The sequence below is a fragment of the Rhincodon typus genome, chromosome 1, assembly GCF_021869965.1.
Source record: "Rhincodon typus isolate 14 chromosome 1, sRhiTyp1.1, whole genome shotgun sequence".
NCBI lineage: Eukaryota > Metazoa > Chordata > Chondrichthyes > Orectolobiformes > Rhincodontidae > Rhincodon > Rhincodon typus.
In genome coordinates this window covers 125,384,075-125,400,857 of record NC_063332.1, presented here as the reverse complement: position 1 = coordinate 125,400,857, position 16,783 = coordinate 125,384,075, and the positions used below count along the sequence as shown (strand labels likewise).

The 16,783-nt window shown below is 39.8% G+C and overlaps 1 protein-coding gene across 1 annotated transcript in view; it reads left to right on the top strand.

Moving 5' to 3' along the window:
• The window catches only part of ablim2 (actin binding LIM protein family, member 2), a 320,054-nt gene that overhangs the window by 265,850 nt on the left and 37,421 nt on the right, over window positions 1–16,783 (top strand). The window contains exons 17-19 of the mRNA XM_048604650.1: window positions 400–445; window positions 572–579; window positions 2,022–2,102. Coding sequence (XP_048460607.1) covers window positions 400–445; window positions 572–579; window positions 2,022–2,102 — 135 coding nt within the window. The remainder of the gene's footprint in view (window positions 1–399; window positions 446–571; window positions 580–2,021; window positions 2,103–16,783) is intronic.

The window sequence follows — 16,783 nt, the reverse complement described above, 5'->3', positions numbered from 1 at the left end:
TATTATATTAGGGTATTATTCTTCACCTAGCCTAATTGAAACTTGCTATTTTTGGAACGTTTCAGTTTATGACATCTGACATTCTTAGAAGTCACACAATACCAGGTTATAGTCCAATGGATTTAGTTGAAATCACAAGCTTTCGGAGCGCTGTTCTTTCATCAGGTGAAGTAACTTCACCTGACAAAGGAACAGCGCTCCGAAAGCTTGTGATTTCAACTAAACCTGTTGGACTATAACTTGGTGTTGTGTGACTTTTGATTTTGTCCACCCCAGTCCAACACCAGCACCTGCACATCTGACATTCTTAACCTTCGTGAACAATGCATTCACACAATTGTCAATGTTTTTGACATTCATAACAGCTTCTAATATACTTATTTGATGATTCGTTTCTAGACTTCAGATTTTGAATCAAATCATGATACCAGCTGGGGAATGCGAGGTGAGAAAACATTTCAAGTACATAATTGATTTTCAAAATCTATAACTGTTTTGATTTTCAGTAATATGTTCTAATTCTTTAAAGTCATTCCTCAAATCTCATTAAAATGATCTCTTGTCTTTACAGAATACAAGGTAAGAAGTTGACTTCTCAACTTAAGTCTTATCCACCATCTACCAAGTGCGTCTGACCAGGTTAAATCCTCGATCTTTCTTTCCCTCATGTTTTATTCAATTCTGTATTGAATAGTGAAAGCATTTTAAGTGAGCTACAGAATGGTACCACAGGAGCCAAATCATTGATTCCCTACAAAATGAGCTCTTGATTTTAGCAATCCCATCATTGAAGTATGAAAGGCAAATGTGTCTCACCATGTAGACAGAAAGAACATCAAAGTTAAAGTTGTTTTTTAAGCTTTAATTTTAATGAATCGTTATCAAGTATCACTGATTAGGAAGAGAAAGGAACAGAAAACAAAAATGACTTATCTTTTATTCAAAACAATATTTAAAGTCAATCTGAAATGATTCCTTTTTTGCCCAACTGACTGATCCGCAAAAGGTAACTTTGTCTATCTCCCTTGGAGCCCTCTTTCCATTACCAACCCTTTGAACACATATTTGTTTTCCCTCTCTGTTATGCTCATAACTTATCCCTGCAAAAATATCCCTCTCTTTGCATAGAAAATTAGTTGATAACCTAATTCTCCAAAAATCCATTAATACTTTAGGTCTGACTGAAACCTGAATCATTGACAATTTTTACCCCATTCCATTTCCCCAATCTAAGCCAACTCCTCTAGTTATATATCCCACTGCATTTTCTCCTCCTCAAAATGCTGGCATTAAAGTCACCATACTCCCAGAGAGAGGGATGACTGATGATAGTTTAACTGGAGGACATCATGCCTCCGGTGAGGGGAGATGTTGTGAAGGTGAATCCTTCAATGATGACCTTATGGGAATTGAACTCATACTGTTTGCATCAGTCTGCATTACAAACCAGCCATCCAGCCAATTGAGCTAACTCTGCCACTCATTTTGCCTCTCCTTCAGCAATTTCATTCTTACTACTCAAAGCTGCCTGTCTTACTGTAATCTTCTCCACTCTCACTGCTCACTTACTATTTCTGTATACAGTGATGTCAACATCCAGTTAAATTCCTCTTGCTCATGCTTCTCTGATACCTTCAGCCCACTGTTCTCACCAGATCCATAGGGATGTAGATTTTATAGCAACCTAAGATAGTAATTGCAGATTCAGTTTTAATAGGCAAGTGTAAAATCATGCATTTAGATTACAACATAAGTAGAGAAATTATAGAATTATTGTCAAAATAATGACAAAGAAAAAATAGAAAAACAATGTAATCTCTCAAAATGTCAAGCTAATGTCTGGTTGTTATTAAAAAATAAAAGTGAGATGAGAGGTTAATGGGATAGCAAAAAGGTAGGTTAGATGAATCTGTGATCTTTTCCAGCCTTAAGATTTCCTGAGATGTTAAGTTGCCATCAGAAATTTAAAAAAAAGAGTTACAACTGAGTTTGTCCTGTTCAGTTACTTTAACTTGTTTCAGGTTTATCCATATGAAATGTTAGCTGTTACAATGAAAGCACGTGTCAAGCTACCAAAGGATGTGGATAGAACCAGACTGGAGGTAAGAATGTTTGTAATGAACGGAAGGATTGGCAATTAGAATTGTTATCATGTAAATGTGTTCCCTTCATGCTTGATCTTGTCTGGAATTCACTGCCAAAGTTTGAGATGTAAAAAGCAATGCAAACCAGAATGTCAGTATCTGAAGTAGAAAGGTTATGGTTTTGGGTGAGACCCTTTATTGCATCTATTCTGAAATTTATTAGCCTATTCTTACCTTTCAGGTATTCTCTAATCTATGTTTTTGGAGTATTTTTGTTTGATTATTGTCAGCATTTTTAGCTTTCATAAACTTCCACAGTTGAAATGTATGTTTCACTGTGGAGCAGTTTGTTTTTCAACAGTAAGGAAAATAACACTTGATCTTATATCCTTAAATTTGTGCGTCCTTTAATAATATTCTGTTTGATAATCACAAATTATAATAACATCAAAGAAGGAGGACTCAAAATAATGTTCTTACTTAATTAGCATTGCTGTCATGTATATGACAGGGCAGATTAGCAGGTAGATTATGATTAGAAACATTATAAGAACTCGTCTAACCAAATCCAGACAGATGTTGCTGATAATAGAGATCATTAGGGATTCAGATCAGAATTTTATATTGCAGCATGACAAGCAATTAAAGCAGATTATTATGTTTTGTGTCTTTTTTGCCCGAAGGAAACTGCAATAGGGTGTTCTAAATTAACAACAGAAAACTTAACTGCTTTGAAATTACATAGTCAACTATATTATGTAATTGATGTCTAGATATGTCTGAGAGCTGTTCATAATCTTTAATGGAAGAATTTTTTGAAAGAGTGTCTCTCTGTGAGTGAGTTATAACTGTGTAATATCAACAGGTTGTGTTGAGGGAGGAAAGTAGCTTTCTCCCATCTAATACGTCTCAGTGAAATTCATGGAGCCCATCAAGAATTCATAGCCCTGTGATAGGCAATCATGTGATTTTCTCGAGGACATTTATTGTCTCACAATGAAGTGAATCATGGTGGAAGGGCAGACATTGAATGCTCAAAAAGAGAGACATAGTTCTAACAGTTTTGAGGCCTGAAAGGATAGCAACATCATTAAAGGAACAACAACAATAACTGATCTTCATATCACACCACTGCTTTTAACATGCTAAAATTCCGAAGACTGTTTACAGAAGCATTCTAAAGTAAGATTTGATATTGAACCACAGAAGACAATATCAGGACAGATAGTGAAAACTTTGGGTGAAGAGGTAGGTTTTATTGAACAGCTTAAAACAGCAACAAGTAAGGAGACAGAGCGATTTTCGGTTGGTATTCCGGAGCTTAAGACCTTGAGAGGCTAAGGCACAGCTGCCACTGCCATTGGATTCTAAAGAGGCCAGAATTAAACAACCACAGAGATCTTGAAGTGTTGTGAAGCTCGAAGAGATGATAATGATCGGGAGGGGAAAGGTTATTGAAGGACTTGAACTTAATAGAGAACTTTAAAATTCAGGCTTTGGTTGACCATTGGTGAGCCCAAGAGTAATGAGTAAACAGAACTTTGTGTGATTAAGGATAGGGGGCAGACTGAGTGGCCTCCAGTTTACAGACAGTAAGATGTGGGAAGGTGGCCAAGAGTGCATTGTGATAGCCATGTCTAGAGGTAATAAAGGCATTAATGAGTATCAGAGGCAAATGAGCAGAGACAGGGATGCAGTCCGGTGATGTTACAAAGGTGTAAATAGACAGACAATCTTAGTGTTGACATTGATGACAGTAAGGGCTGTTTAGGATCTTCCTGCAGCCTGTTAATTTCCTACCCACTCTCAGTTTAGGTGCTTCTGCCCAAGACAGATTGATTTTGATATACTTTATTGTTACTGGAACTTTCAAAACTGTTGATGCATTAAAATGAAAGAAAGACTTTTATTTATATACTGACCACCAGACTGCTTTAAGAGCTTTCACAGCCATTGAAGTACATTTTGAAGCATGATTGCTGTTGTAATGTATGAAACATGCAGCCGATTAGCACTTAACAAGCTTCCACAAACATTATCGCTTGATAATTGAGGTTTTGCACATTAATTTTGAAAGGTTCCTATATACCAGTTGGGATAAACCAGAGATTGAAAAAAATGATCCCCACTGGTCCATTTTTACATTGTTCACAAAAATAATTGAATGCTTAAATGTGCACAGTCTTTTCCTTAAAGAAAATGAAATCCTGAACAAGATAAATGGGAACTCCAATCACACCAGGCTGGTGCTACTAAAAACATATCAAAGAGCCATCTTCACCTGGACACCACATGTGGCATTGCAAACTTGTGGTCCAAAGGGCAATGGAGTTCTGGGGTTCCTCCATTCATTTCCCAGAGGTAATGTCAAAGGATAGTTGCAGTTAAGTAAAATTAAAATAAGGTCAGTTTCATCTCAGATCATGTTCACCAATCATCTGGCAGACAGTTGCAGTTGGCTTAGTGACTTAGTGCCAGCAACTGAGAAGCGGTGGCCATGTGCATTCCTAATATTGAGCAATCCTGCCCCTGACTCAATCTGCTCCTATGCCACTGACCTTTATTAGATAGATAATATATGATATATATTATATTATGTTATTTATATATAGGCCATTCAGCCCATCCAGTCCATGACAGCATTTATGCTCCACTTCGTTTTCCTTCTTTATTTTCTTGTCGAAATTTACCGTTGTAACCATCTACTTCCTTCTCCTGAATATTTTCCTACATTCATGCATCAACTGTACATCTCAATTTCTAGTTCAGCATTTGTTTTCACCCCTAATTGCCTTTAAGAGGTTGTGATGAGCTGCAGTACATGGTAGGTAGGTAAATCCATAGTGCTGTTAGGAAAGGAGATGCAGGATTTTGACCCAGAAATGTCGAAGAAATTGTGTTATGTGATATATGATACCCTTATCTAGTTTTCCGTGAAATGTATCTAAACTATTCCTTTCGACCACTGCTTGTAGTAGCAGGTTTCATATTCTTATTACTCTGTGGGAAAGATTTGTTTTCTTGATTCTCCATTGGATTTCTTGTTAAAGATCTGAACAACATTAATGACCTTTAGCTTTCCTCTTCCCAACAAGAGAAGACATTATCTGTCATCATATTATGGTCACTCACATGGAGGCAGTGGTGTAGTTATAGAGTCACTTTACTAGTAATCCAGAACACAGGCTAAGATTCTGGGACATGGGTTTGATTTCCACTATGGTTGATAGTGCATTTTGAATCCAGTAAGGATCTGGAAACAAAGTTTGTCTTACAGTGATCATGTAACCATTACCAATTGTTGTAAAAACTCAGCTGGTTCACTAATGTCCTTCAGAGAAAGAAATTTGCCATCTTTACTTTGTGTGGTTAATGTATGACTTCAGTCCCACAGCAATATGTTTGACTCTTAACTGCACAGTTAGGGATGGGCAATAAATGCTAGTCCAGCCAGTGATGCCCACTCCCTATGAAAGAACACAAAGAACTATTGACTAGGTGTTTCCTGCTTTTACTCTGGTTCAATTTCCATTACTTGACTTAGGAACAAATCCTCTCTTGTTTGGCTTCTTACATACTGGGTTCGAAAAGCGTTCTGCATGTATTGTCGAAGATTCATTCCCTTATTTGCTTTACCTACCTCTTCTCTCCAATTAATATTATGATAGTTGAAATCACCTAGGTTTCGTATTCCATGTTTTAATCCCAGGTCACAAAATTTTCTGCATGTTTCTTCCTCCATGTCCTTTCTGCTATCAGATTGTCTGTACAATAAATCTGTTAATTAGGCAGATTTGTTATTATTTTCTATCTATGCTATACTTAGTGTATGGGTTCTATTTTTGCCTTATTGATAGTTCTGGGCCTCTTTTCTACTATCATTCCGTTAGCTAGAAAAGGTACAACCACTCCTCATTTCTTTTTCCTTTTCTATCTTTTCTAAACATATTATACATGACCGTGTTTCATATCCAGACCTGATTTTTATGTAGCCATGTCTCACTAATCCCTACTCTATCTGGTTCCTCCCACAGCCCTGCCCTGTATTTTTTTTTCTGTTAGGCTGTTCATGTTTTCTTCCTACCTGCTTACCAGTTTTAAGTCTTTCTCACCTCCATTTCTGACAGGACGTGAGTCCCATCACAGTTCAAATTGAGCCCATTGTGCCATGCCAACTCCTTCCTGTCTCAGAACTGTGCCTGTGCCAGTGCCCTTCTTTACTGTACCTGCCCTTTAGCAACATGTTACTTTTCCTGAGTTTGCCTGGTCCAATGCCAGTTTGTACATGGCTCTAATTACAGAAATTATGACCTTTTGAGTCCTGCTTTTTTAATCTAGCATCTAACTGCTTTTAGCAGAGTCTCCTCATTGTTCCTATGTCTGATGTTTGAACATGGAGCTTGACCGCTGGTTTTATCCTCCACCTTTCCAATTTCCTCTCCACCTGCAATGATTAATATTGTATCCTGCTACCAGGTAAACATCATGCCCTTCAGGATTCTCCTTCTTGGTTGCAGAGGGCACCACCTATCATCTTAATTATAGAGTTCCTATTACTGCTATATTCTTGTCCTGCTGTCTCCACTTCTTCAACCCCCAAGCAGCCTCCTGAGCCACATTGACGTTCTCTGAATTATGGCTATCCTCATTTACAGTAATTTTCCTTGGCCTCGTGGGTGGCGAATGTATTGTAACTATTGGCAGAGCCAGTGTATGCAAGCTCTCCTTTTCAACCTCTCCTAAATCCCCACTACCCAGCTTCTTATCAGTCACATCCTTCCTGTCTTGAATCTGTTTTCCCTTCTGGTGTCACTGTGTTCCGGATAAAATTGTCCAGAAATGTCCAACATGCCCTTGTTTCGAAGTCTTTCCAACTCTCATTTCAGCTTACAGACTCTGTGCTTGAAGAGATTTGAGGTGGAAGCATCTTAGATTTTGTTGGGACTGAATTTTCTAAAAATTGGCCAAGTGTCAATTTTGGTGAGTTTTGCAGAGAGTCTCTCTCCATCAGCCCTAGCAATTTTTCTCACACTATCCTCCCAACTTGACTCATTACTAATGCACCATGCTCACATGAGACTCTGCCATATTCTCCCACTCACAGGAAGCAGAAGTACTAGACACAGCCAGGACATCCCAAGATTCCCAGTGAGGCCACCAGCATCTTTAAAGCCCAGCCTTGTTTCATTAAAAAAACTGCCAATCCAGAGCTGCCCTGCATGGTTCCTGTCAATTGCCAAGTAATATCAGACAGAGGGAAATTGGCACTCTGCTTTGCCAATTAGGACCAAGAAATCCTGATAGATGGGAGCTGCAAGCAGTCACTGCCTATGAAGAACACCTTGAAAGCTAACTGACTCTTGTCCAAGATGGAAGTCCCAGAGGAGCAAGCTGGAGTGTCAAGGTTACCACTCTGACTTTCATGTTGGGAATTGTTCCCATGTCATTTCTACTGAAAATCTGGTCATGCTGTTCAGTACTTGGTTGGAAAATTGGGACTTCCAACTTTTAATGTGAGGAAACATACCACTGCTGACTTCATGCTGTTCTCCCAACCCTCTCTGCCCATGTAATCCATGGGTTGGTAAGATTCCACCCTCAGTTTCCCCTGCTTCTAAGGAATTAAATTCCTTCACTGCAGTAGAGCCCATTACTGCCCTCTTCTGTCTAATTCTCATCATTGCATCTTTAATTTTCTAAACATTTTGACAGCTGTTTGAGGATTCTGAATGGAAAACTAAATTCGAGCGAATCATTAATATCTCAATAATTATGAGGATGTGGAGAAGAGCGGGACAATATCCGAGCTGATAAATTAATAATCACAGGAAAGGCAGCAGTGCAGTCAAATTTGATGAGAGTTTCTCAATGGAATTTTTGAACTTATTTTCCCACCCAGTGAGCAGCTAGTTTGAGAGGCTTGCTGACTGTAAAGTAGAAGAGTCTGAGGTATATTTTGTCCTCTCAACAGCATTTGTTTCTGAAATAGAAGGAACAGTTTTATTATAATTAAATATGGTAAGACAGCTTCCAAATAAGCAAAGGATTTAGACAAATTGTGAAAACTATGCTGAGTTTTTTTTTCTGATGTTGTAAGTATGTCTTCCTATGCATTGGAGTTCAAAATTGATTACTTTTCTCAGTGAATGGTTTATATTGGGATAAGTTGTAATCACTATTTCAGATGCAGTTTTTGGGAATGTGAACTTAGAAATTTCTATCAAAGTCAGAAAAGTGAATCTTCTGTTTGGAATGTCAGTAAATACTTGATGCAGATAGATAGAGATTACTGTCAGGAGAGAAGTTGAGATCGGGGTGGGGGGAGTCATTGATTGTGGGAGAGGGTTTTAGGAGGAGGAAGCAGCACTTAACAGCTGCAATTGATCATGGTCACCTCCCTTGGCCATAGAATTTCCCAAACCGTGGAGACATTAATCCAAATAATTGCTAAAAGCTAAGGCCTGCAGTTTCATAACCATATTATAATTCTGCCTTGCCATTCAGGAACAGATTACTCTCCTGTCACCAGTCCATATTGCTTAAATCAAACTAGGTTTGCCTGTATTTATTTGCTTCAACTTCAACGCATTTGGTTGAAGATACACATGTTACAGGTCAGTGATCTTGGTCAGTTCTGATGAAAGGTCATCAAGCTGTGGTTGGTTCGCTCGCTGAGCTGGTCGTTAGTTGGCAGACATTTCATTACCCTGCTGGGTAACATCATCAGTGCCACCTCCAATTAAGCGCTGTTGTGTTTTCCTGCCTGGTATTTAAACTCTGGGGTCCAGGCGGGCAAACACAACAGCGTTTCATTGGAGGCTGCACTGTTACCGAGCAGGGTAATGAAACATCTGCAAACTAACCAGTCGGCAAGCCAACCAATCACAGCATCTACAACCCGAGCTACAAATCTAATCAAGAACCTTAAAGGTCATCAAAATGAACTCTGGTTTTCACTCTCCAGAGATGATCCCTAATGTACTGAGTATATTGAGCATTTTCTCTTTTTACTTCTTGAAAATTAATCCTGACCTATTAATTATTACACTGATAAGTCATGATCCATCTTTTACATGAAGTTAATAGCCCTGACCACTGACTAGAAAGCATTAGGCAAGCTGATCTCTTGTCAGTCCTGGAAGTCACAAAGCAATTTTACATTGTTCAGCTAATGAATTGCTTGAAATCTGTCATTCTTTCTTGGTCTGGCCTAAAAGTGAATCTAGACCCACAACAATGTGGCTGACTCTCTACTGCCCTCCGATACTACCCAGGCAAACCAATCAGTTCAAGTGGCAGTTAGGGATGGGCAATGAATGCTGGCCCAGCCAGTGACACCCATATTCCATGAATTAATTTTTAAAATAAACATCACAGATTCCACTCTGCTCTGGCAGCAGTCAGAGGGCTGGCAGCTCTTTGCACCCAGCAGTAACCATCAGGAATGGCTGCCACTGCTAAGACTGTGGCAGGCCCATTGAAGAGAGTCAAAGTAAAGGCAAGTGGGAAACAAAAGCAGAAATTGTTGAAAAGCTCTGCAGGTCTGGTAGCACCTGTGGAGGGAAAGCAGAGTTAATGTTTTGGGTCCAGTGGAGCAGCATGGTGGCTTGGTGCTGCCTCACAGTGCCAGGGGCCTGGGTTCAATTCCAGTCTCATGTTACTGGCTGTGTTGAGTTTGCACCTTCTCCCCGTGTCTGCATGGGTTTCCACCAAGTGCTCTGGTTTCCTCCAATCTAAAGATGTGCAGGTTAGGTGGATTGGCCATGTTAAATACTGCCCACAGTGTTCAGGGATGTGTAGGCTAGAAGGATTAGCTTTAGTAAAAGTGGGATTTTGGCAATAGGGTGGGGTCTGGGGCTGGGTGGACTACTCTTTGGAGGGCCAGTGTGGACTCAATGGGCCAAATGGCCTGTTTCTAAATTATAGGAATCCTATGATTCTATGACCCTTCTTCAAAACAGCCGAGGTGCCCAATCAAAAGGAATCGCAGTCCGCCAGCAACCTAACTCATTTTACCACAAGATCTACTTAGATGATGAAGTGCCAATCCCATATTTTACTGGCGCCAGCAGGAAGAGGCCCTCAAATGACCATTATTTAACCACTTAAGAATGTCATCTACACTTCCACTGGTAAAATGGCAACAGAGGCAAGAAGGCAAAGGTATTGCATGCCCCGCAATCCCACCAAATTTTAATCATGCCTGAGCACTTTTGTTTGCCCACAAATTAACTCTTAGTAATAATGCACTGATGTCACTCCTCCTTAGCACCGTAGGTTACATCGAAACAATCAATCTTTGTTTATTATTTCACAATGTCCTTGCGATTTAATGATTTAAGTTGATTAACTTTTTAAAAATTTCTAGAATATCATCTGATTTTGGTTAAAGTGGCAAAAAACATTAAGATTGGACTTGTTTTTTGTCCACAGTTTGAGGATACCAAATGGGAGGTTACTAATAATTCCTGCACAGTGTTCTTGCATATCTCCTAAAACTCCTTAAAGCATAACTATTTAGACATGGCTCTGCATATCACTCAGTAGTTTAATTTTGTACTGCTCCCCGCCCATCTGTAATTTATTGCAATTTCTTTGGAACAGTTGCCTTTTAAAGTGCAAAGTTAACTTTAGGCAAATTCAGTTTACTGTCTCCTGATTCTGACTCTTCGTTTTGATAAGGCCAGTTGACATCATCAGCCTTCTGGTTAACGTAGGAAATTAAACTCACTTCAATCCGGTTACCACTAGTGTTGATGTCCACAGATCCTTGGAGGCAACAGGGCAGGTGGATAAGGTGATTAAAAAGACATATATGATAATTGCCTTCATTAGTCAAGGCATGGAATACAACAGTAGGGAGGTTAATTTGGAGCTGTATAAGATGTTAGGCCACAGCTGGATTACTGTATGCAGCTTTGGTTAAAAAAGATATGATTTCTGTAGTGGAGATTCACCAGGAGGGTGCCTACTCTGGAGTCTTCCTGCTATGAAGAGGGACTGGATAGGCTGGAATTGCTTTCATTGGAGCAGAGAAGACTGAGGGGGGACATAAAAACCAAAGCAACTGCAGATGCTTTAAATCAGAAACAAAAGCAGAAGTTGCTGGAAAAGCTCAGCAGGTCTGCTAAGGAAGTTCTGAGGAAGGGTCACCGGACCTGAAATGTTAACTCTGATCTCTCTTCACAGGTGCTGCCAGACCTGCTGAGCTTTTCCAGCAACTTCTGTTTTTGTTTCTGAGAGGAGACATGATTGACGTATTCAAAGTTGCAAGGTGCATAGAGAGGGTAGATGGAGAGAAGCTTTCCTCCTTAGTAGAGGGCTCAACAATCAGGGAGCGTAGATTTAAGGGAAGAGGCAGGAGGTTTAGAGGGGATATAAGGAGACTTTTTTTTAAATCCAGCTGGTGATGGAACTCAGTGCCGAAAAGGATGGTAGGGCTTGAAACCATCACGACATTTTAGATGTATTTAGATGAGCACTTAAAACACCATTGCATACAAAGCTGCAGGCCAAATGTTCGAAAATATGATTAGAAAATGTAGGTATTTGATGACTGTGTAGACATGATGGGCTGAAGGGCCTCTTTCTGTCCTGTAAAACTCTATGACCATGTCCAGTTCAAGCAGTATTAGTCTCCACTGAGCCACAGCTGTTCAGCCAGAAGACAAGATGCAACTATCCACTACTTATTGCCTTTCTCCAGCTACATTTCTTTACTTAAAACAAAATGCTGGATCTCTATTTATGATGATCGTGATCAAATCATCAAAGATTTAGAAACAAGCTTACAAGACAGTGTCTATCTTTGTCCACTGCTTATGCCAAGCCAATTTAATAAGTATTTAGTTTAAAGTATGTCTTGATTGTGGAGGAACCTGACTGTTTGCTAGATTTTTATCAGTAGGTGGCAGTCTCAGCAGCTGTTTGAGTCTCATCTTTCAGTTTTGAGTCAATTAGGTGTTCAAGTGGATCTGATTGGTAAAATATGTACTGTTTTGTTCATGAGGGTTGTCTGAAAATATCGCAAAACTAATTTATTTATTAATTCCAAAATTAAACATTTTTAGGTTAAACATTTGCATTGTGCTTGCAGAAGGCATCCAATGACGTTCTGAGACAAGAGACCATTAGGGAAAATGAAAGTATTTGAAATGGAGACAATCCTGTGGCATGAATTAGTTATTGGCTGGCACTTAAGAAACAGAGCAGAGATAAGAAAAAAGATTTGAAGGAAAATTCCTCAAGGATCAATGCAGGGTTCTGCATTTTCCATCACATATGTTGTATGATGAAAGTCTAGAACTTGTGGAGGCAAGTGTAGATGGCGGCAGCAAATAACAAAGGAACATAGACTAATTGAACAGTATTTAATGGAGGTGATGCTGGTATAAAACCAATACCTTTTTTTTGAAGGCCACAAGCTGAATAGTGACATTAGATCCATTGTGTTTACCTCATCATCCAGCATCTATTTACTCTAGATCTACTTTAATAGGTCTCAGATCACAGATGAGTTATGGCAGTGTGGGGTTACAGAATGGGTGCTATGGAGATGAGGTTTCAGGGGCGAGTTGGTACCAAAGGCAAAGAGTTGGCTCTCAGGAGGCTAACCCCTTCCTGACACCAGGTTCCTTGATCAGGCATTGAGTGCCTGTAAACAAGGAGCCTCCACTAGGAAACTGCAAGCAGCTTCTCACAGGTTTGCTTATGCTCCCCAGAAAGGAACTGATTGCTCATTTAAGGGACTGGGAGGAGTGTACAGGAGTCAACATCACTGTGAAAAGGATTGGGAGGAACTCTGTATAAAACTGTATGTGACAAGAATGGTGAAATCAGTGAGATAGTGCTGGTAAGATACACCTTTAAACAGCTCTAAATTAGAAAACATTTGGAGTAGGATAAGGCGAGTACTTCTACTTTTCAGTACTAATTAAACTGCTGCAGTCCATTACCCTAAAAGAAAATTGAGGATTTTGGACTATAATGGGAGTGTTTGGAGTGGAAGACAATCCATAGCATAATTAATATTTTCTTTAAAGTGACTAAAGAGCTTAATCTAAAGAGAATTCATGAAAGCAGGTCTTCCTCTTGTGCTAAATGGGACATCACAGACACTTACACTGTATATGGAGACCACATATGTGTCCAGCTGCAGCTACTGGCTAAATGTATTTCAGAGCTAGAGCTGCAAATTGACTCACTGTGGGGCACCAGCAATCTTGAGATTATCAGTGCATTCAATGAAGTGGTCACATCACAGATAAAGACTTGAGCTGGCAGAAAGGGAATGAGTGACTACCAGACAGAGTAGAGAAAGGCAGGTAGTGCAGGAGACCCCTGTGACCATCCCCTGTCTAACAAACACACCATTTTACATGCTGCTGGGGGTGACAGCTTCTCAGGGGATGGCAGCAGGAGCCAGATCCATGGCACCACTAGTGTTTCTGCTGGATAAAAGTAGAGGAAGAAGAGTTACAGGGAATCATTAATAAGGGAAAAGACCAGAGATCCTACAGCTGCAGAAGAGATTCCACAGTGGTATGCTGCCTCCCTGATGCCAAGTTCACAGATGTCTCAATGAAAAGAGTGAAAAGCTGTTGTGCAAAATAAACATAAGCTAACTAACAAGGTTAGTAGGAAAATTGTTAAGGCAATGTGTCCTAATGCATTGAACATTCACAATAAGGTAGATGAATTATCAGTGCAAATAGATATACGCAGTTGCAATTACAGAGACATGGTTGCAGAGTGACCAAGGTTGGGAACTGCACATCCAGGGTTATTCAATATTTAGAAAGGATTGGCAAATACAGAAAGGAACAAAATCAGGAATTGCTGGAAGAACTCAGCAATTCTGAAGCTCTGAAGGGCCACTGGCCCCGAAACATTAACTTTGCTTTCTCTCTGCAGAGGTTCCCTGACCTGCTGAGTTTTTCCAGCAATTTCTGATTTTTTTTTTTTCTGATTTCCAGCATTTACAGATATTTGTTTTCTTTTGAATAGGGACAGGAAGTTGGGTAGCATTGTTAATACAAGAGGAAATCAATGCAGTAATGAGGAAAATCTCTTCATACTGACCTCAAATGTGCAATAATAATTTCTGAAAGGAAACCCAGAATTAAGCTGTTATAATCTATTAGAAGGAGTTTTGCATTCCTCCTTTTTGAATTACTGAGATAATTACCCAAATCCTCAGATCTCTGGATCATCGGTAACCAGACGTATGGTTCAAGATGTACATCTGGACCCCACACAATTCCTGACTTCTTATCTCCAAGAGAATTGCCTGCAAAGTTTGAACTTTTGTTGGGATATATCCCTGCTCACTGAAACCCCTCTGCAAATCTCCAGCTGTGAGCTAGAGCTAGAGAAATCGGACAATTCTATGGATTCACCTGAATATTTACCAAGGAAATGTTACACTGAAAATTTCTAATTTAAACCCAGAATAACAATGCTCTCACTCACCACTCATTGACACCCATGTCTACCTGTGACCTGACTGTGTCCTTCCAGTGTTGCTACTCCCAACCATTCTAACCCCAACCACCTGACAAAGCTCAGATCAGGCCTGATTTGTAAAGGAGCTGCAGTCTCGTGATGATCCTGGCCAACATGTGGAAAGCATTAAAGAAAAATCTACAGATATCTGGAAGACAAATGCCTTTAGAGCTTCCTTTTGGCATCCATAAGATGCCAAACAGGCACAGGGAGCGAAACCAATACCCAGGATGGAGACAAGAAATTGGTTCTTGAGCCTGATCAAAATATTTTGGGTGAGATGCTGGTGCTTATCTTCACAAACAGAGACCCTATGGCAGCTAAATCTCTGAAGAGGTACATATATTGTGTTAAAGCACACCACAGGAAAATTAAGTAAAATATGCTTTTAAAAAAATTTTTAACTACTTTCCAACTCTCCGCCAGCTATCATGTAGTTAATATTGCACGGTCACAATAAAATTAAAATACTTTTGATGACTGTTAAAGCACATTACACTGATGATTGAGTGTTAGGATCCTGCCATTGTGTAGTCATTGAGTCATAGAGTCATATAGCACGGAAACAGACCCTTCAGTCCCACCAGTCCATGCCAATCATAATCCGAAACTAACCTAGTCCCCACCTGCCTGCACTTGACCCATATCCCTCCAACATTTCTTATTCATGTACTTATCCAAATGAATTTTAAACATCATAACCGCATCCACCACTTCCTCTGGAAATTCATTCCTCAGACAAACCACTTTTGTAAAAAAAAATTGCCCCTCGTGTATTTTATAAAACTTTTTCCTCTCACCTTAAAAGTATGCTCCCAGTCTTGAAATCACCCTCCCTAGGGAAAAGATCTTTGCCGTTCACCTTATCTGTATTCCTCATGACTTTATAAATCTCTACAAGGTCACCTCTCAACCTCCTAAGCACCAGTAAAAAAAATCCCAGCCTATCCAGCCTCTCCTTATAACTCAAACTCTCCATTCCCGGCAACATCTTGGTAAAACTTTTCTGACCCCTCTTCAGTTTAATAATATCTTTCCTATGACAGGCTGACCTGAACTGGACACAGTACTCCAGAAGAGGCCTCACTAGCACCTGTACAGCCTCAGCATAACATCCCAACTCCTGTACACAAAGGTCTGAGCAATGAATGCAAGTGTGCTAAGCACCTTAACCACCCTGTCTATCTGTGACACAAATTTCAAAGAATTATGTACCTGAACCGCTAAGTCTCTCTGTTCTACAACACTACCCAAGTAACAATTGTCAACAACTAAACTACATGTTGTAACAGATAAATTAGCTTTAGTTGAAGATTAAAGCAACCTAAAGACATTATTGAGGTAAGACATTTTGAACAATTTTATTAACTGTTTTGGTTTGAGTTCTTCACTCATTTAAATGAGGGATGATGGGCTCAACAGAAACGTTCTGTGCAAAACGCAGTCTTACCAAGTCAATCATAACATAGCTAAATGCAAAAGAAAGCAAGCTCTGCTCAGCCACAACAAGATGCACTAATTTCAGCATTGAAAGAGCAGGCACTGTTCTGCTTATTTGTTTCTTTTTCATCTCTTATAACTTGGTAGTCCATCTAAATGAATTTGTCTAATTAGTACAAGTCTTGTGCTTTGGACTGACGGGAATTGAAGTGAGACTACTCAAACCATTTTCACACAGGACTGTTAGATCCAGCAAAGAATGGAGGCTTTCATGCAATTATTCTGTCATTATTTTTTTAGTTATAATGAGGAGTGTCAGAGGAAAGGGCAGGGTGTAGTTTTGAGTGCCCCGTCTGTGCCTTTGATCATCCCCAAGTTGAGGAAGATAAAGATCCCTTCCCGGCAACCTGTCTGGCATGTTGCTCCATTTCAGCTAATTGGGCAGGAGGGGTTTGGGGTGTGGGGGTGGCGTGATGGGAGCTGCCGTATATCCCACCTGCCAGGAACACTAATAGCAGAATGAGTCCCTGAAGTGGTTATTTATTGATCACTAAAGATCCTTAATAGGTGGTGGGGCAGGAAAGCCTAAGGTATTAATTTCTACTATGATTGGAAGGGATGGGTGTCTCGTCTGTGCCAACCTGTCTGCCTGCTTGCCCTTCCTGCCACTAATCCTGCCACGTCTCAAGGAGGAGTAATCCTGGCAGGAATCTTCATTAGACTCATCAACATGTGAGTGTAATACCCAATCCCTG